The following is a 20,960-nucleotide window of genomic DNA, read 5'->3' as shown; positions in this document are numbered from 1 at the left end:
TATGAAAAAATCAAGGGACAGAGGGAACGATGGGAAAGGTGAAGAAATTATCTCAGTTACCTAAATTCGGTAAATTTCGAGGAGGAAATTTTTGTTAGAGGGGAAGAGTTGTGACTTCCTCACTTTAGGTAGTCCGTACGTTCTACTATTTCGGTGATTAATGTCTGTCCGGACAGTCAGAATGTCTGGAACTATATTTAAATTAGAGTGAGGAGTCATAAATAAGCCAATTAATGATAAGAAAAATTAAGAAAAAATTTAAGAAATGAAATGCAAAGAAGTTAAATGAGCCGGAGCTATGGCGATGGGTAACCTAACGGGAAGTGACTGTGAAGACAGTTGCCGACCCTAGACCTATAGGAAAACCTGTGAAATGATTTTTGGGACTCGAGTGAAGAATTATTGAGGCTTAGATGACAATAGAATACCAAGAAAATACAAAAAAAAAATTATAAATCGGTACAGACAATTTTAACTCGATAAGTATAATGAATGGTATTTTGATCATTTCACCTTCAGAGATGATTTTTAACCAATTTTTCCATTTAATTAAGTGAGATTTATGTCCTAAAATAAGAATAAATATTGCTAAAAAATTAATTAAAAATGGTAAAAGAAAGAAGAAAGAAAAACAAAATAAAATAAAATTAAAAAGCTAATTATGGCATAAGAATGATGCAAATAAAATTTTCCAACCAATAGAAATTAGACAAACAATTATAAAGGAGACAAAATGACTAAAAGAATGAAAGAAATTATCATCTTCTTCTTTTTTTTCTTCTTGGCCGAGAACTCCTCCATAGCCATTCTCCATTTTTACTCCTTCTTAGCTTTGATTTCTTGCCTTCTTCACCATATTTGCCTTAAGTCCCAACACTAAAAATTATCCTAGAACTTTGCTAAGGTGATTGGTTGCCAAGAAAGTGAAGGAAAATTGAAGCTTGGCTAAGAAAAAATTCTACCTACTAAGGTTAGTGCATATTAACCTTCTAATCTTGTTTATTCTTTAGAATTTAGCTTGAATATAAACAAATAATTAAGAAATTAAAAGAAAGTATGTATGAATTTGAGAAGTAAATTTTGGCCAGCTTGTGCAGGAGTAGGATTTTAAGTGTTTTATGGCACATAAACTTGATAATTTACTTGAGTATGATGATAAGTATGGTCAGTATGTTCAATTGGTATGTGTTTTATGAATTTTGAATTGGGAGCTAGGGTTTTGAGGAGAAAATTGGGGATTTGTTAAATGGTTGTTGAATTGATGTTGTTAAGACCAAATATGGACTATTTGAAGTGCATGAAATGTGATTTGAGGTTAGTAGTAGTGTGGAATGGTGGTATTGGGAGTATTGTTTCATTGCAGGATTTCTAGACTTATGAGTCCAGCAAGGTTAGATAGTTATAAGTTGAGTTGTGTTACTCCAATTGGTGTAAGGCCAATTGGAGATGAAACCTATGACATAATAACACATTTTTCATGAAGAGACCCTACCCAGAAAACCAACACAAAGTGACCTAAAATTAACTTGAATCCGGATAACCAAAATCTGAACCTGGAAAAATAATCATATAAACAATGATTGTTCAAATGGCTATAACTTTGTGTAGAGAGGTCCAAATGTCCTGATTCTTGAAACTATGGAAAGATTAGACATAGTATAACAACTTTTATGAAGATCAGAAACTCAAATTCTGACCATAACCTAATCAAATTGCTAACCAAAATTAGCTTATCAAAACTGCCAGAACCAAAAATTGCCCAGAAATTTTGGACATTAACTAATCCAGCCAGTTATGGTAAAAATGCCATAACTTGATCTACAAAACTTCAAATGGAGTGACTAAAAAAGAGAATTAAAGTAGAGACACTATGGAACAACTTTTCTGAAGAAAGTTTAGCCAAATTCTCACTGTAGATAGGTCAAATGGAACAGTAAACTTAGGTGATCAAAACTAAAATTTTGAAAATACATCTAGGAAACTTTGAATTGTAATTGGCAATTAATGCCAATAAGTTTATAACCCAAAATGTGGTATTATTATGAATTTAGAATTTGCAATCCTATTATTTATTACATAGTTAAAATTTGCATAAATAGTAATGTGAATAGTAAACACCATGACATAAAATGCAAGAACTAAATTACTAGGGGAAATTAAGGTATGAAATTTGAAATCCATGAAATGTTCATAGATTACTTAGAATAGGAATGGTAATTCACCTAAATGACTTAATGAACACTTAAATTATGTGAATAGATAGTTAGAATTTGTATTCCCATCACACATGGAACTCATAATACATAAGTAATACAACTTGAAATATGAAAACTAATTAACATGAATGGATTGTTAAAGGTATAAATGAGATGAAATTATTATTAAGACTTATGTCTCTATTACAAATAGGATAATAATACCTTGTATAATAATTGGTACATGAGAGGTAATAATGTCAATGATAATTTGTATAAATATTGTAATGATTAAATGAATCATATAGATGTGTGAATGGGCTAAATGTTATTGTCATGAGAGAAAGGAAAATATTTCAATGTATAAATGGTACATAGAAATCGATTGATGTGAATTGCAATTAACATGAATAGTATGATGAATGTATAAAGTATGTAAAAATTGAGATTTGGAGATTTATGTTTCTACTATGAATAAAAATTAAATTACTATAAGTTATAATTGGAACATATAATGAAATAATGAAACATATGAACACTTAATGATACTAATGTGCCCATGTATTACCTAGACACGTGTATCAAATTAGATAGATTGGCATGCCAATAGGAGATTATTTGAGCAGTACTGCGTAAAGCTTTATGCCTATTTTTATGGCTTTATGCCCATATTTATGGCTTATATGCCCGACTATTTGTTATCATGGCTTCTTAGCCATATTGATTGCATACGTGGTTGACGTTTTGCATATTCATGTCTCATGGTATAACGGCTTGAGGCACTGCGATGCCCTACGCTAGCTATATTGATTGCATACGTGGTTGACGTTTTGCGTCCCATAGTATGATGCCCGGGACACCACGGTGTCCAGTGCCAAGGACTCGCTTATCCAGTTTAGTCAGCCTATCATAGATTACTTGGGCAGTGAAATAAGTTAAGAATATTAGGAATTAATAATATTAAAAATTAAATAAATGAGTAAGAGATACTTGAAATGAACTAGATTAGCGATAAAATTTTATTTATTATGAAATGATCTAAAACATAAGAAAATGTGAAATAAAGTGATAAAAAGATTAGTAAAATAAATTTAACTTAAATAAATATTACAAATGCATCTTCTACAATACTATGAATATAAGTTTTAATATTTTAATTAATTTTATATAATATATATTATTTCAGTGAAATTAAGAGATAAGCGCTTCCAAGGAATGCCAAGAATGACGAAACATATTTAATATTAAAATTCTATATGAAATCAAAATAATTTTTTATTACATGAATTAGACTTTATTTGTATATTATTTCCCTATTGTATTATTGCACCACTAAGTAGAAATGCTCAGCGCGATAGATTATTTCTTCGCGTAGGTACTGAAGATAAAGCCCAGTGGACAATAGACTGGGATTTTGCAGTCCGGATCTGCAAAGTGTCCAAAGTTGTCACCTCCTCAGCAATGCATGTAGATAGGGCCCATATAGGTCATACTAATATATTTTGTATTTTATAAATAGTTATCATGTTGTAATGTAATATAAGTTATGAAAATGTACTTAATATGTATATGATATAAATTAATAAATTAGCTCTTTCATATGTAATTAATTTGTATATCTTGTAAATTATGAATTTATGTAATTAGTTTATAAATCATGTAAATTAATGAAATTTGAGAATTTCAATATATGAATTGCGCATGAATGGATACGCATGAATGTTAATTGCAAGAATTGAATGTGAGTTGATGATGATGAGATCATGTATTATTTTATTAAAAATTTATATGAGATTTTTAAACATATAAAAAGCGAGACACGTCAAACGGTAATAAATTAGGGAAAACTCTGTCAGTTTCTCCTATGAATTTAATTTATTTTAAAATATAACGAGTTCAAAATTTTTAAAGGGATAAAGTAAGATAAGATAGGGTGCTCCGGCACCGAGTGTGACATGCCTTATTCGGCTACACTATAGATGGGTAAGAGGTGTCACAGTGAGTGCTCCAGATTGGCTTTGGTGTGATTATAACTTAACTTATTTGAATTATGTGAAGATGTTGCATTTCATTCTTAGGGATGCACTAGACTTAGATAGTTATACAAATTGTATGTAAAATCAATATCTTACTTTATGAGTCGAACGCTCACTCCTGTTCACCCTATTTTTTCAGGCTACAGGAGGAGTTCTTTTTTATAATAACCTGCTACCTTCTTCATAGGTTTATTAGCAGTTATGTATTTGTGTTATTATTTTCCAAAATTGTAATATAGAACTCCGCATGTGTTAGCAGTAATAATAATCTTGTCAGGTACTATGTAAATTTAAGTTTTAGTGCTTTAATAAATGCAAAATTTTTTTATGATATTTAAAATGTTTGCAAATGGTGGCATCAGGGTTGAGCTGAGTTTCCCTAACTTTAGTTTTTGATGGTTATCGAGTTGGGTTGATCAGAATAAAAATATAATATTTTATTTTATTATTTACAAGATGGGCCTTAGTTTTGGCCCTGGTCATGGATTTGAAAACAATAAGGCTTATTATGGGCCTTGAAGGCTTTATGCCAGCTCAAGTCCTAGTGTCGGTCTAGCCCGTGGAATCGGGTTGTGACAAATTATCATTATCACATCTTAATCCTCGTACTAACAATATGAACTAGAAGTTCAAAAGATAATTCATTTGCAAAATATTGTCAATCAATTGCCAAATGCATTCACTCAAAGAGAGTGACTAAATCTCATATGCCAACTGCAAATGTTCTTATTAGAATTAAAGTCTTTGAAGGATAAACTGCATAAACTGCACAAACTGCCAATGCTAATAAGTCTACAACATGCCCAAAGTGTGGTAAACCTATCAGTTCCAAGGATTAAAATCCTCAAAAATGAAAAGGAGTAAAATTTCAAGATGGTCAAACTCCAAATGAGAAAGCTCTAGAAGAGCAAGCTCTAGCATAACAAACTCCAATAGAGAAAAATTCTAGAAGAAACCTATGTATGATTAATACATTTCCAGAAGAAATTTTGGTACTTGAAAGTCATGAAAATGAAGAAAGTCATGAAAATGAAGAGATCTCGATAAATTATACCACGTCAGGACAATGATGGAATCAATATGAAATAAACATTGACAATATTTTTGTATATAATGTAGCGCTCAATATTATGAAAGATGATGAGAATCATGAACCTAAGTCTGTAAAAGAATGTAGACGTAAAAATGATTGGCCAAAATGGTATTACGCAATATAAGTAGAATTAAATTCACTTGAGAAACATAAAGTTTTCAGACTTGTAGTTTGAACATCAGAAGATGTCTAGCCAGTGGGATATAAATAGGTATTTGTGCAAAAATGAATTGAGAATAATAAAATCGTGAGATATAAAGCATGACTTGTTGCTCTAGCATTGATTGTGAGGATACATATTCTCCTGTGGTGGATGCAATTACGTTTCGATATTTACTTAGTCTGTCAATTCATTAAAATCTTAAAATGCATTTAATGGATGTATTGACCACCTATTTATATGGCTCACTTGACAAAGATATCCATATAAAAAATTCCTGAAGGATTCAAGTTGCCTGAAGCACAAAAATTAAATTCTTGAGAAACTTTATTCAATTAAATTATGTAGAGCTCTATGTGGATTAAAACAATTTGAACACATGTGATATAATCACTTTAGTGAATATTTGTTAAAAAAAAAAAGCTATAAAAATGATTGCGAGGTCACTTAATGAGAAAAATGACCCTTTTTGACCTTGAGAAAATAATGAGGAACTCTTTGGTCCTAAAGTTCCATATCTTATCGCAGTAGGTGTACTAATGTATCTTATTAGTCATACTTGATACGATATAGTTTTTTCTGTAAATTTGTTAGCAAGATATAGCTTTTCTCCAACCCGAAAACAGTAAAATGGAATTAAGCATATATTTCAATATCTTCGAGGTATTAAGAATATGGATTTATATTATATTAGCATGTTACAACTAGATTTAATTAATTATACAGATGCAGGTTATTTAACTGATCATAGATTCCAAACAGGTTATATATTTATATGTGGAGGTACAACTATTTCATGGCATTCTACAAAATAAGCTATAACTGCTACTTCTTCTAACCATGCAGAAATTTTTGCAATTCATTAAACAAGTCGAGAATGTGTTTGGTTGAGTTCAGTAATTTAAAATATTTGAAGAACATTTGTTCTGCCTATCAAAAAGAAAGTTTCAACCATTTTATACAAAGATAATATTGCATGCATAAATTAGTTGAAGGAATGATACATTAAAGGAGACAGGACAAAACATAACTCAACTCAACTCAACTCAACTCAACTCAACTAAGCCTTTATTCCAAAAATTTTGGGTCGGCTATATGGATTCGCTTTTTCCACTCTGAACGATTTTGGGTTAAATCCTCAGAAATGTGTAATACTTCTAAGTCATGTTGTAATACTCTCCTCCAAGTCAATTTAGGTCTACCTCTTTTTTTCTTTCTATCCTCTAACCTAATGTGCTCTACTTGTCTAACTGGAACCTCCGTATGTCTACGCTTCATATGACCAAACCACCTTAATCTCCCTTCTCTCAACTTATCTTCAATTGGCACCACTCCTACCTTTTCTCTAATACTTTCATTACGGACAGGACAAAACATATTTCTTCAAAATTCTTCTTCACTCATGATCCTCAAAAGAATGATAAAATTAATGTTCAATAAATTGGTGAATAAGATTTGGATGCAAAGACTTAAAAATCTCAAATGATATCTTCATGAGGGGAAGTTAATACAATAATACGCATAATACTCTTTTTTCTTTACTGTGGTTTTTTTCCACTAAATTTTCATGATAAAGGTTTTTAATAAGGTAGTATTAATCGTGTATTTTATAAATAAATAATGCATTCTTTTTCCCTTCCTAAGATTTTTTTCCCACAGAGTTTTTTTCTTAGTAAAATTTTAACGAGGCATATTTTTTAGTGCATATACATCCAAGTGAGAATGTTATGAATATATTTATATAGATATCTATTAGTATTCTAAACTCCTAAACTCTTTATTTTCTCTTTATATATTCAATGTACTTCATTATTTACTTTATTAATTATAAACCATTCATTTTCTTATGTATGTCTATAAATAAAGGTATTATAAGTAATGCTTGGCTTACTTAAAAATCAATGGGAAATCTATTTTCTCTCTTCTATTATCTTCTTAATTTAATATTATTTTATAACATATTGCTAATTTAGCCCTATATATATATATATATATATATATATATATATATATATATGTCCAATTTTATTAAAATATGATTCCAATCGTGCGTTTGTGGTGATATTGGGGTCCATAGTCATTAATTCGCGGCTGCGATGGGAGAACTTTTCTCTCGCTCTAATGCGCACAACGCAGCGTTTGACTTTGGCGCGCAACCACAAACACTAAATATCCCACTCGCGCGTACGTTTTCCTTGTTTCGCAGCACGCGCTCCCGTGAATTAGCAATTCTCTTCAGCATCTCTTCGCATCTCATCAAAGTGGGGCCCACACATTTTTTACACCTCATCGGAAAAGTCACGCACACTCGCAGCAGCGGAGAGTGCGATGCGCAGGTCCCACATAAATGAGTTAAATGAGCGAGTGTGTGCGAGAGAGGCATGAACGTGGTAAATGTCTCTGCCATGCAGAGCCTGAAATGCCCAAGTCTCATTTAATGCCCAATGAGAGATAGGAATTGTTTGGCCCACCCATAACACTTGTATTCTCTTACTATAAACCCTAGTTTTCAAGCAATCGCATTTATCATGCATTGACATTACCCTCCCCACAAAGTCACTTCTAGAGTTCCAGTTGTTCATGATTTTTCAATTCCAATATTCTATTTTTTTTTTTAAATTCATGGGTATTTCCTGTTTTTATCGATTGCTCACCACTGAATCAACTGATTTTGTTTTAGTTATTTATAACACTAAAAAAATGTATTAAAAAGTGAAAATAATAACTGCTTTTATTTTAATTATTGATTATAATAAGTTTAATAATAATAATAATAATAATAATAATAATAATTATTATTATTATTATTATTATTATTATTATTTTCATTTATTTTTATCTATCTCATTTGAATTTTATATGATACTCAACTCAACTTAACTCAATTAAGCCTTTATTCTAAAAATTTGGAGTCGGCTATATGGATTCGCTTTCTCCACTCTAAACGATTTTGGGTTAAATCCTCAGAAATGTGTAATGCTTCTAGGTCATGTTGTACTACTCTCCTCCAAATCAATTTAGGTCTATTGAGTTTTATATGATGATTAAAAAAATAATTCACTTTTATAATAATATAGTAATTATTGACTAAATTGCCCTTAATCTTACCTGATTACTCCTTCTATGAATATCTATTATATTTAGTAGAGATAAAAGAGTAAAATTGAAAAAAAAAAATAATTCATGCTCTAAAAAAAAAATCCAAATGCGACGAATAAAAATGGACAAATGCACAAAATGGTACACATATAAATAGTTCTCCATTTATTAATTAGTTTAATTATTAGTCTTTTTATAACTTTTAAAGAGAAATGAAAAAAATAAATTAAGGTTTGAATCATTCTATCTCTGAATATAGTGATTTTTTTTTCTATGGCAAAAGAAATATTAGAGATATAAATTATTTTTAAAACTATCATTTATAAGTTTAAACTTTTAAATTAGATTAATTTATTGATATGATATTGGAGTCTCTCAAATCAAAAAGGCTAAAATTCAAATCGGGTTACCCCATTTATTGATTGAATATTTCAACATTAATTAAAGTGAGCCTATGTTAAATTTTTAGGTTAAATGATTTCTTAACAAGATATACATAAAAAAAAGGATTACATCCTATTGTATTAATCATATTATTATATTAGCCCATTAACCATTGAATCTCTCTTATGAAAAGAGTTTTCCCTAACCTACATTTGAGTGTATATACCTATTTTATTTATATCTATATTTGATAAATTGTTTAGAATTATGATGAATCATATCTAAAAATGTGAGTCCTATCTAAAATAATATTATTTTATTTTTTTATTAATTATATGCCCTAATATAATTATTTTCCGTAAAAGGTCCTTTGATTTTTATCATCTTATCTATTAACATTGTGTGAAAATTAAATTTATCATTACCCCATCAAATTTGATAAGAAAAAGAGTAAATATATATATATATATATATATATATATAATTAGGAGAAGAACTCTTTCTAGGAATATAAGGAATGTATAAATGGCATATATATGTAGCTTGGCTTTCCTTATTTGAGACTTTTCATTGAACTTTTCAACTATTTTTCACCATGGAAATGCATGCTTATTTGGAAGATAATTTTTAGTATATAAAAAAAAATAATTACCTTTTTTTGGAAATAATTAATTAAAAAGCAGAGTAATTGCAAATCATTCTCTTCTCGTGCAACGAATATGGCAACACAATTAATTTAAATTAATTTCAAATTTTGCTTTACCGTGACATAAATTCAGTCAATGAGTATTCCACATATCGTTTTCTGCAAAATTAAAGGTCGTTATTGCTGCCGTCATTCCTTAAAGTGACAGCCCAGTATTTATAAATATATATATTCATTCACATGTATTTATACTTTTATCTCACAATGTAAATATACTATAATAAATGCATTAGAATTGGAATATTAATGAATTATACTTATATTATTGAATTATGTTTCCTTCTATATAATTTATATTGATATATTGCGTCTGGAGACGTACCAAAACCTAAATACATATCAATTTCAGTATTAAAGATCAACAATACATGTTCAAGTGTTTATTAAATTCAGCTCATAATAATTAATTCTTTGGTTTATTTATATATCATTAATTATATATGCATGCATTAATTCATTCGTGGCATGATAAATAAAGTGTAAATTAAGGAAAATGATCGATCGAAATATTGGGTGGAGACTATATGCTATAGTTATTTAATTTTTGGGCAGAAAAAAGGGTAGACATGTCTGAGCACTTCCAAACAATGAAATAATAATAATAATAATGTATATAGCAGGTCAAAATTAGTAATTTTTTTTATAGTATTATTGAAAAATCTAGATATATAAATTGTTCTTTGTACTTTTATTAAAAAATTTTAGTGATACCTTAAATTAAACACATTAATTTGTATTTTTATATTTATTAAAGTTTATTGGTATATGAATCGTGGGTTCATGTGTCATTCAGATGATGATGATAATAATAGAGTTTGTCATGGATTCAGATAATTTATGATAAATTTAATCAGGTTTGTAATAATTTAAGTATTACAAATATTAATCGAATTTAAACTTAGATATAGTGATTTTTATGGAACCTTATTCCTCATCATCTTTAGCGAGGTCTCAAGTCGTTATTCAGATTAATTATATCAAAAATTATAAAAATTGACATTTAAGGCTTCGTATGTTTCGCAAAAATAACTTGTATATAAAAATATTTTTTATGAAAAATATTTTGCATAAAAATATTTTTTGTTATTTAGTTATAATATTAAAATAATGATATGTATTTATATTATACATATATAAATGTTTCTACATTTCAATAAAATTATTAAAATCTAAAAAATAAAAAATCACTTAATTTTTTATTTACTAAAAAAATATTTCCCGATAAAGAAAAACAAATGATAGAGTAATAAAAAATAAAATAAACAAGTTACAAAATTGAAAGTAATGTGCGTTCTAAAAATTATGCAATTAAAACTCTACTAATTTTAAAAATAATTATAAGAATTTTAAAAAAAAATCTTATATTACATCTGCCATGTGCTTTTGTTTTCATTGGAGTTATTAATTATGAATTGATATATATAGTAAAATTTATTTCTTAGTTAATCAAAAGTTGTGTTGGCATATGCATATGCACATGCATGATGTTGAGTTTCCATTCTAATTGCGTTGAATTTCTATCCCACTGAAACGAGGAGTCAAAATTCTGTACTTGTGTCAAATTTAACTTTTCTGGTTTCTTAAAATAAGCATATGGTTAAATTCAGATGTTTCTTTTTAGAATAAAAAAAGAAATTAATGGACTAATAATCTTTAATTCAATATTATTGAAATCATTTCTCAAAAATTGATTCTTCAATTTGAAAATCCTATGAACAATTTGAGAATTGAATATGCTATATAATCAATTTAGAAAATAAAAAAAGTAATGATTTAATTGATATGGTAAATTAAATATAATTTATAATTGATATAATTTATTTTGAAATTATTTTTCACGGAATATTATATTTTAATTGAATTTGTCAAGGATTTACTTATAAAAACAAACACAACATACTATTATTGTTTTGAGGTATTTATCCCAAAACATTCTTAATTATCATCTTATGTCATTTATATATATTTCCTTTTAAAGTATTTGTGGAGAAAGAATTTCTGAATTAACCTTTCACACTTGGCACTCTGAATTCTGCAATTAATATATTTAAAATACCAAAATTCAAATATATATTCATCCAATAATTGTATTAAAAAAGAATTGATTAAATATCTCTCTCAATTCCTCTCCCAAATCTTTCTCAATCAAATTTTAGTTTAGGGTTTGTGGGTAGTTTTATGGTATTCCCACACTCGACCGCAACCTTGGCCCAGAAATGATATTCAAGTGAAACCTCTTTAACAAGAACGATTACAGGATTTGAACTCTTAACATTGCAAGTAAAGTCTGTTTGAAGATAACTCCACGTCATTGACCCAACTATTTATTATTATTTATATATTTTAGATAATAAAAATAATTTTTCAAAAAATTACGACAATTATTATGAAGAGTTATACTAGGAATTCAAATAATATATTAAGAATTTTTTCTTATTTCATAAAGTTAAAGAATAAGAATGACACTTTCTTTGTTTTAAAAGAAAACAGATGGAACATGTATACATATATACTTTATAAATTAAAGTGACATTTAATAAATAAAAGTAGCCGTATGGAATCTACAATCAACAGTATTATTAATAACGAAAAATTATAATCTAACCTTATAAAATAAAGCAAATATTTGGAAACATTGCATAGGAAATCCCTTCTGTATAATTCTTGAATTGTTTTGATGTCTTATCATCTTTTTGAGTGGAGTTATCTATTATAATTGTTGTCATCTTTTGAGATACCATATTTATTCAGTAAAATTAATAAATAATAATACCAAGCTAACAAAAACCTTCCACGTGGAAAATCTAAACATAAAACCCACAAATTGGAATAAGATAACTATATGAGGAATTAAATCAACTTTGTATAAAGGGAGAATAAGAAAATAAAAACTTCATAAAAATAAGAGAAATAAAATAATAATAATGCTATTGAAAAATTCTTATACAATTCATAAATAAAAAGTTTTCCATGATTTTAATTTTTTTTCTTTATGGTTTTAATGGCAGTCAATTCTTAACTTGTGTGTACATATATTTTATCCGTTAATAATAAAAAAAAAATTGCACCACCTCTACATAATATTATTATTGTTATTATTATTAATAACTAACCAATTGGGAGACATATGGAATTTTTTAATTTTGTATAAAAAAAGTATTGGCAGAAATGAAAATGTGAACCTAAGTATTAGGGAAATATAAAATTAATTTATAATATTCAAAATAATAATGCAAATTTGCTAAATAACTAATTTTTTTGATTTTAATGATTTTCCATGATATATATATATATATATATATATATATATATATATATATATATATATATATATTGCTCACTGTACTCCACTAAATTGCTAAATGCCTTAAACACCACAAAAAAAATTTTTTTTTTTCTTATTTGATCTCCCATGTATGTTTAAGGAAATTGGGAAATTGACTTTCTTCTCTTTCAGTATGATCAATTTTCATAATGTAATCAATGAAGAACTTAATTAAAATATGGGCTTGCCTCAAATTTTTTTTTCAAATATTAATTCAAGTATAAGATGAAACTGTTTTACCTTGCTAAGGGGGCAGCGCAGGCAGTTGTAAAAAGCATGGTGCTCCATTGGTTTTGAGTTGGAAAAAGAATTTTATTTTTGGGTATAATTATCTTGAATTAAAATTTGATAAGAAGAAACATCACTATGTTTGAGTTATTATACCATTCTAAAAAAATTCAGTTTTAAATATTTTAACTTTATTTTTTTTGCAAAAATAATATGAAAAATGTAATTTATTCTCACAAAAATTTTAAATTTTTTTTTTATCAATATATTAGATAATATTAGCTGTTTTAGTGGTTACCAATTATTTTGTTAGCTATTAATGGTTAATTATTTATATAGTAATTTAAAATAAAAATATTTATAAAATATCTATTGAATTAACTGTTAAATATAAAAATTATAATATTATTTTTTTTATTTTAATTGAAATATTATTTTAATTTTTAAATATTAATATAAATATTATGTGATAGAAGAGTTTAAATTTATTATTAAGGAAAAACAATTCTTAGTTTGTGGAATAAAAGAAATTAAGATTGTGTAGAGAAAGTAAACGGAGAAATTTAAATACGATTTTAAGGTAGAGAGGGGAGAGCCAAATATCGTAGGAGTTTGGTAGCCGTCATTCGTTGCACCATCCACTCTCTCCCTATGGGAAAATTAAACACATCAAATGCTTCTCTCTCCCTATATCTCTCTTTCTTTCTCTTTATCTCCCTTAGCAATTACACCTCTCCGCCATTAAATGCTATTGCATCCTCTCTATACGCTCTGCAATAACTCCTCGCTGCCACATTTTCGTCCATCTGTATCCCTCTTTCTCCTTCCCTTTGATTTTCTCCTTCATCTTCATCTTCATCTTCTTCCTTCTTTTTTGAAAATTTCCTTGCCTCTTTCCTTTTTCTTCTTGCCTTTCTCTTTCCCTTTTTCACTCTCATATCTTCTTACCTACTTCTTACCTTAAAAGCTCTTGCCAAAGCTGCTCAGGTAACCACTTAAAACCCTCCCCTCCCCTCCCCTTCCCTCCAAGACTGTTCTTTCTCTTCCACAAGGTATCCTCAATACCAGATCCAAAACCCTTCTCCTCTTCATGGGCTTTTTTCTTTTGTGGCGAATCATTAAATTTCTGTATAACTAGGTTTTCACACACACACACACACACACACACACACAGAGAGAGAGAGAGAGAGAGAGAGAGAGAGTGGATAGATTCTCTCACTCTGGTCTCCATTTTTGGCACTTTTCATGGCTCAGTGGTTTTGCAAAGCTTCTCATTTTCATTTTTGCAATCTCTCTATCATTTCTTACTTTTTTTTTTTTTTCTAACCTTGTGTTTTTTGTTTCCTTTTGCTTGGAACAGATAGGGCTAAAGCAAGCTAGGAGGCAGCCAAGGCAAAGTTGGATTCTGGGTGATCTTAGTTGGGCGTTGCATATAATATTTATATTTATTTGCATTTAGAGGGTGGTTTTGCCAGATTTTTGTATGTCAAAGATGGTATAAAAGAAATTTTGTCAACTCTATCTTTTTATTATATTCTGTGTCTATCTCTTACATTAGTACGTAAGAGCAAGATAGACCTAAGAAAGAGAGAGACCCATTTCAACGGCAGAACCGAAAACCAAAGTCAGCTGTGTCTGCCAGAGAATCTATGATAACGTTACCCTCTCTAATCTCCATATAAAGGAAAACTCCAAACCTACGGCCACTTTCTAGACTGAGAAGTGAGAAACTAGTGCGTTTATCATTTTTTATACAGCTTAGTAGGGTTCGTGGGTTAGTGAAATATGCCAGCCGGAGTAATGATTCCGGCGAGAAACATGCCGTCGGTGATTGGGACAAATGGGAGTGTTGGTGGGTTTGGATCATCTTCGGGGCTTACCCTTGGTCAGGTCGGTGCTTAATTATTCATGACTTGTTAATTAATTAATTAATTTCTCTTTGATCTAAAAACCTTTCATGCTCTCATTTGTTTGGTTGATGTGGGTTTGGTGTTTTCATCTTCAGTGACTTCTCATTTCTTTGTACTTAAAACCCTTATATTCCGCAAAGCAGATCTTCTCATCTTCTCTAGTTCTACTGTTAAAGGAGCTTAAAAGGCGTATTATGTCGGCGATTTAGGTCATTAGTCAAGACTAATTTGTCATTTCAAGCAAAATCCTCCTCGATTCTTGCAAAAACGCGTCAAGCCTTTTGCTCTCTGCCACAGCACAAACACTCGCAGACACACAGAAAGAAGAGATATAAAATGCTAGTACAGCTTCAAAGCTTCATTTCATTTTCCAATGATTTCTTGACGCGAGTTTTTTCATCTGCAAGATCTAGATGTTCTGTTCATGTTAGATAAAGATTTCAAACTCCTATTTCCTTGCCTAACACTTCACTAATAAGCACACAAATACTCTTTATATGTTGGGGGGTGTGTGTTTTAGCCTTTCTTTTGAGTGGAAATTTTCTTTTCCATTCTCTTGTTAGATTGAAAAACCATAAGCTTCAAGAAATCTTAAAGATCTGTAGATATGTTCCAGCCAAATATGATAGACGGTCAACTTCACCATCTGGATATGACTCAAAACACCTCCGAAAGCGATTTAGCTCGAATCAGAGATGAAGAATTTGACAGTACTAATACTAAATCCGGCAGCGATAACCATGAAGGTGCCTCTGGCGACGATCAAGATCAACGCCCCAAAAAGAAGCGATATCATCGCCATACGCAGCATCAGATCCAAGAAATGGAAGCGTAAGCTAGCTTATAATTGGCTTCACCTTGATTAACTCATTTCTGGTTAAATTTTATTGTTATTGATATTAACATTTTTTTTTTAATTTTAATTTACATTTTAGTTTCTTCAAAGAGTGTCCACACCCAGATGACAAGCAAAGGAAGGAGCTAAGCCGTGAATTAGGGTTGGAGCCATTGCAGGTCAAATTTTGGTTCCAAAACAAGCGCACCCAAATGAAGGTATAAAGTCTCTGCATAACCTTAGCCTGGACTTTGCAAATCTGGACTCCATAAGGAACGTTACGATATCTTGCTATTTCCTTTACGGAACTTTTTTTTTCTTGGGGGTTCCCGGGGGTGGTGTTGTGTTGTGTTTACATTAGCTTTGGATCTGCTTATCCAATTTTACTTTATTTTTTTGGATATATTATTTTCCTATGTTGTAATTTCTTGATTTCTTGCAGACCCAGCATGAGCGCCATGAAAATACACAGCTTCGAGCTGAGAACGAAAAGCTTAGGGCTGATAATATGAGGTACCGAGAAGCTCTTAGCAATGCCTCGTGTCCCAATTGTGGAGGTCCTACTGCTATTGGTGAAATGTCCTTTGATGAACATCATTTGAGGCTTGAAAATGCCAGATTAAGGGAAGAGGTAATAGAAATTAATTTATTAATTACAGTTAATTTTCATTCTTAAAGTCTAACCGATGTGGGATTTCACCATTTCCAACAAATATCGTTCAGTTTTGATGGATGCTTCTTTTTCTTTACAGATTGATCGTATTTCAGCCATTGCTGCCAAGTATGTTGGCAAGCCTGTGGTGAACTATCCTCTTTTATCAGCTCCAATGCCTCCACGTCCGCTCGAACTTGGCGTTGGAAATTTCGGACCACAGCCAGGGATTGGAGGGGAAATGTATGGAGCTGGAGACCTGCTTAGGTCAATAGGTGCACATAGTGAGGCTGATAAGCCAATGATAATAGAGCTTGCAGTTGCAGCTATGGAGGAACTTATTAGAATGGCACAGATGGGTGAGCCATTATGGATAAGCAGCCTTGATGGAACAAATGCTGTGCTAAACGAAGATGAATACATCAGGATCTTCCCTCGAGGAATTGGACCAAAACCTTCTGGTTTTAAATGCGAGGCTTCCAGAGAAACTGCTGTCGTTATCATGAATCACATCAACCTGGTTGAGTATCTCATGGATGTGGTATGTTTATTTCCTTCCATTTCCAAACCTATTCTACTTCTTAGTGAAGCCTAAATGTTGTGTGTATATTTTGGCTTTCAGAATCAGTGGTCTACTGTGTTTTCTGGCATTGTTTCAAGAGCCATGACTTTGGAAGTACTATCTACTGGAGTAGCGGGAAACTACAATGGTGCCTTGCAAGTGGTAATATACAATTATTAATTTAATTAATTCTTTTTCACATTAGCATGTTTTTTATTAGGGAACTTCTAAAAGAAAAAGGTGCATGCTAACAGAATTCAACCTCTTATTTAAGATAAGCAATTAATTGCTCTATTAAGTGATTTAGAATGTATCGAATTTGTACCCTTTTTTTTTTAATGAAATCATGGAGGATATATAATTGTGTTAACTTTTAATTTGATTTATAGATGACTGCTGAATTTCAACTTCCTACTCCACTTGTTCCCACTCGAGAGAGCTACTATGTAAGGTACTGTAAACAACATGCAGAAGGGACTTGGGCTGTCGTTGATGTTTCCTTGGACAACTTACGCCCTAGTCCAGCAGCAAGATGCCGGAGAAGGCCATCTGGATGCTTGATTCAAGAAATGCCTAATGGCTATTCCAAGGTACAAACTAATCATGAAATTGTTACTTCTCAATTAACAATCTCTGTTAATTAATTTATTAATGGAATCTTATACCTCAGGTTACATGGGTTGAACATATAGAAGTGGATGATAGAGGTGTTCATAATCTATACAAGCAACTAGTTAGCTCAGGCCATGCATTTGGGGCAAAACGTTGGGTTGCTACCCTGGACAGGCAATGTGAAAGGCTAGCAAGTGCCATGGCAACTAACATTCCAACGGGCGACGTTGGAGGTAATATTCTATGTTAGTAGTGAATCAAATAAAAAGAATGCAGTAAAATATAATAGAAATACTAATCTTATTTGTTAATGTACAGTGATAACTAATCAAGAAGGGAGAAAGAGTATGTTGAAGCTGGCAGAAAGAATGGTAATAAGCTTCTTTGCTGGAGTCAGTGCCTCTACTGCTCATACCTGGACAACACTATCTGGAACTGGAGCTGATGATGTGAGGGTCATGACGAGAAAGAGTGTAGATGATCCTGGTAGGCCTCCTGGGATTGTGCTGAGTGCTGCAACTTCCTTCTGGCTACCTGTTCCACCAAAAAGGGTTTTTGATTTTCTTCGTGATGAGAATTCTCGAAGTGAGGTATGTGAACTCCAACCTCAACTGCCTTGGTCATTGAAGTGGGTTGGTTTTTTTTTTAATTATTATTTTTTATTTTTAATTTAATCCTCGAAGTTTAAATGTAAAAGTTATATGAATCTCCTTTTTCTTTTTTAATTTGCAAACAATAGAGACTTCTCACACTTTTAATATAGAATCTTAGCTTTATTTAATAAATTTTTTGTTTTCTTTATCATTAAATACATAAAAATAACAATTTAGCAAGCTAATCAAACCTAGTCTAAATTAAATAGGAAAGAAGAAAAAGGATAACAATATGAGTCCTTATTTAATTAGTCCATGTTATAATAAAAACCTCTTATTGATTTTTAAATGTATTTAAATTCAAAATTTTAAAAATGATTCCAATATTACTTAAGATTTGCATCAATTTTGAGATATCAAAATTCTTTGAAATAATCCGACTACACATATTAGCATTGACTGCATGTTCTATGCCACTATCTGTCAAGCTTAGGAATCAAGACTTGGTCTATCCAGGAATCATAATATATATTGTTTGTTTTATAAGAGAAAGTCTGGCATTGAACCCATGATCTCTCTCTGCAATTATCTGTAAGTGTATGAATTGAGCAACCACAATTTTTATAATTATAATATAATTACAATTGGTTAATTATGATTCAATTATGATTGCAGAAATATAATTAATACTTTAAATTAATATATACATAAGAAGCTTGACCAAAATTATTAGTAAGAAGCATAAAAACATGAAAAAAGAATAAAGATAAAACATTCTTCAAAATTATTACATATACAGTAAAATATATAATTCTTTCCCCCTGAATCCTCAAAGAATGTATCTAATTCTTCAGCTTCTTTGCTCATGCTTACAGTGGGATATTCTATCAAATGGTGGAGTCGTCCAAGAAATGGCACATATTGCTAATGGGAGGGATACAGGCAATTGTGTGTCTCTTCTTCGAGTAAATGTAAGTGACGCACAGGTATATATAAATTTCTGTTAACTATTTAATTGTGCATCATCATTACTTCTAAATTACTATTTCATATGAGCATGTAATTAATTAATTGATTCTTACAATTTTAGAGTGCGAATTCTAGCCAGAGTAACATGCTGATTTTACAAGAGAGTTGCACTGATCCGACAGCTTCTTTCGTCATCTATGCACCAGTGGATATTGTTGCGATGAATGTAGTACTTAATGGTGGAGACCCAGATTATGTGGCTCTTCTTCCTTCAGGATTTGCTATTCTTCCTGATGGAACCACTACCATTACACATGGAGGAGGCATTGGCGAATCAGTTTCTGCAGGTGGATCTCTTCTAACTGTTGCATTCCAGATTTTGGTTGATTCAGTTCCTACAGCCAAACTCTCTCTTGGCTCTGTTGCAACTGTGAACAATTTGATTGCATGCACTGTTGAGAGGATTAAGGCAGCTTTATCGTGCGAGAACGCATGAACTACAAAGGTTAATTATTATAGGTAATCATACGTAATTTTTTTTTTTTTTGTGCTTACGTACAAGATTATTATCGGGATAAATTTCACACCAGATCGGCTTGATTTATTTAGGATAAATAATTCTAGAGTGCTCCTCAAGAGAGTTCAACCCTAGTTGATTGGGAGCTCCTATCCTTATCAACTAGACTAACTCTGTTGGTTAAAATTATTAATTTTTATAGATCATAAAGAAAGCTTATGTCTTGTTCTTAATTAAAGCTTAATTTTACATGCAAATTTTTTGCAGTTGTTAACTGTTGAAGAAGGAAAAAAGAGAGACGTGTGAACACATGGGGCGATTTTGGCTTATAGAGAAGATGAAGGAGAGAAGTCAAGAGCGCACCTTACATTATCCTTAATTTGGTGCTCATTGTTTTTGTTTACTGTAAGCAACTAAGCATGAGTGTTGTTAGGATTTAAGAGGTTCGGGAATTGACTTCTTCAAAACCCAAAGTTTAAAGCTAAGAACTTAGAGATCTTACCATGCAAGGTTTCTACTACTTTTAACATTGTAGCCTTTGTAGTTATGTCAAGGGTTTGGTGCAAGTAGTTACCTAATTTATGGCCTCTTTTTTCCTTCTTCATATTTGTTGTGTGTATTTGAAGCATATCAGTAGGTGGAAAACCTCAGCATCTACTGTCAAACATTGGCTTCGCTTTTTATTTTTCCCCATCTTTAAGAGCTTTTGAAATAGACTACTTTCTTATATGCTTTATCTTTGTTTTCTTCTTTTTTGTGGGTAATATATTTGTTTGCAGTTGTTCATAGAAGTTAATGCATGCACAATAAATTTTTCTTATTCAAACTTGGTTTATAATAAAATTTTCTTATTCAAAGAGTATTGAGGAGATAAAGGAATTTAGACTTTATTGGCTATTCAATCTTCAATATTTTTCAAGGAGAAAATTCATAATTTTGGTTTGACTGGATTGTATAAAAGAGAAAGGTTAATTGGCCATATTTGAAACAAATATTTTAATTTGTATCATGTAAAATTGACATTAATTAAGAGCATATTTAGAAGCGTATTTGCAAGAATTCAGACTGAAAGATTGGTGTGGCG

The 20,960-nt window shown here is 30.5% G+C and overlaps 1 protein-coding gene across 6 annotated transcripts; it reads left to right on the top strand.

The window, feature by feature from the left end:
• The first annotated feature begins 13,868 nt into the window (after nucleotides 1-13,868).
• LOC110644080 (homeobox-leucine zipper protein HDG2) lies at nucleotides 13,869-20,612 on the top strand. 6 transcript variants are annotated; one of them, XM_021796694.2, is made up of 13 exons: nucleotides 13,869-14,278; nucleotides 14,587-15,116; nucleotides 15,753-15,967; nucleotides 16,072-16,189; nucleotides 16,414-16,602; nucleotides 16,724-17,164; nucleotides 17,246-17,347; nucleotides 17,575-17,775; nucleotides 17,856-18,030; nucleotides 18,116-18,387; nucleotides 19,266-19,376; nucleotides 19,481-19,878; nucleotides 20,144-20,612. In XM_021796694.2, exons 2-12 carry the CDS (start codon nucleotides 15,012-15,014, stop codon nucleotides 19,853-19,855), a joined length of 2,304 nt encoding a protein of 767 aa, XP_021652386.1. In that variant the 5' UTR covers nucleotides 13,869-14,278; nucleotides 14,587-15,011; the 3' UTR covers nucleotides 19,856-19,878; nucleotides 20,144-20,612. The 6 variants fall into 6 exon arrangements, with proteins under 6 accessions (XP_021652386.1, XP_021652387.1, XP_021652388.1 ...); XM_021796695.2 differs by having other exon boundaries at nucleotides 13,870-14,213; XM_021796696.2 differs by having other exon boundaries at nucleotides 13,870-14,278; nucleotides 19,266-19,361.
• Nucleotides 20,613-20,960: the final 348 nt, after the last annotated feature.

The sequence above is a fragment of the Hevea brasiliensis genome, chromosome 7 (assembly GCF_030052815.1).
Source record: "Hevea brasiliensis isolate MT/VB/25A 57/8 chromosome 7, ASM3005281v1, whole genome shotgun sequence".
Lineage (NCBI taxonomy): Eukaryota > Viridiplantae > Streptophyta > Magnoliopsida > Malpighiales > Euphorbiaceae > Hevea > Hevea brasiliensis.
The sequence above is the reverse complement of the archived record's forward strand: the minus strand, read 5'-3'. Positions and strand labels throughout refer to the sequence as shown.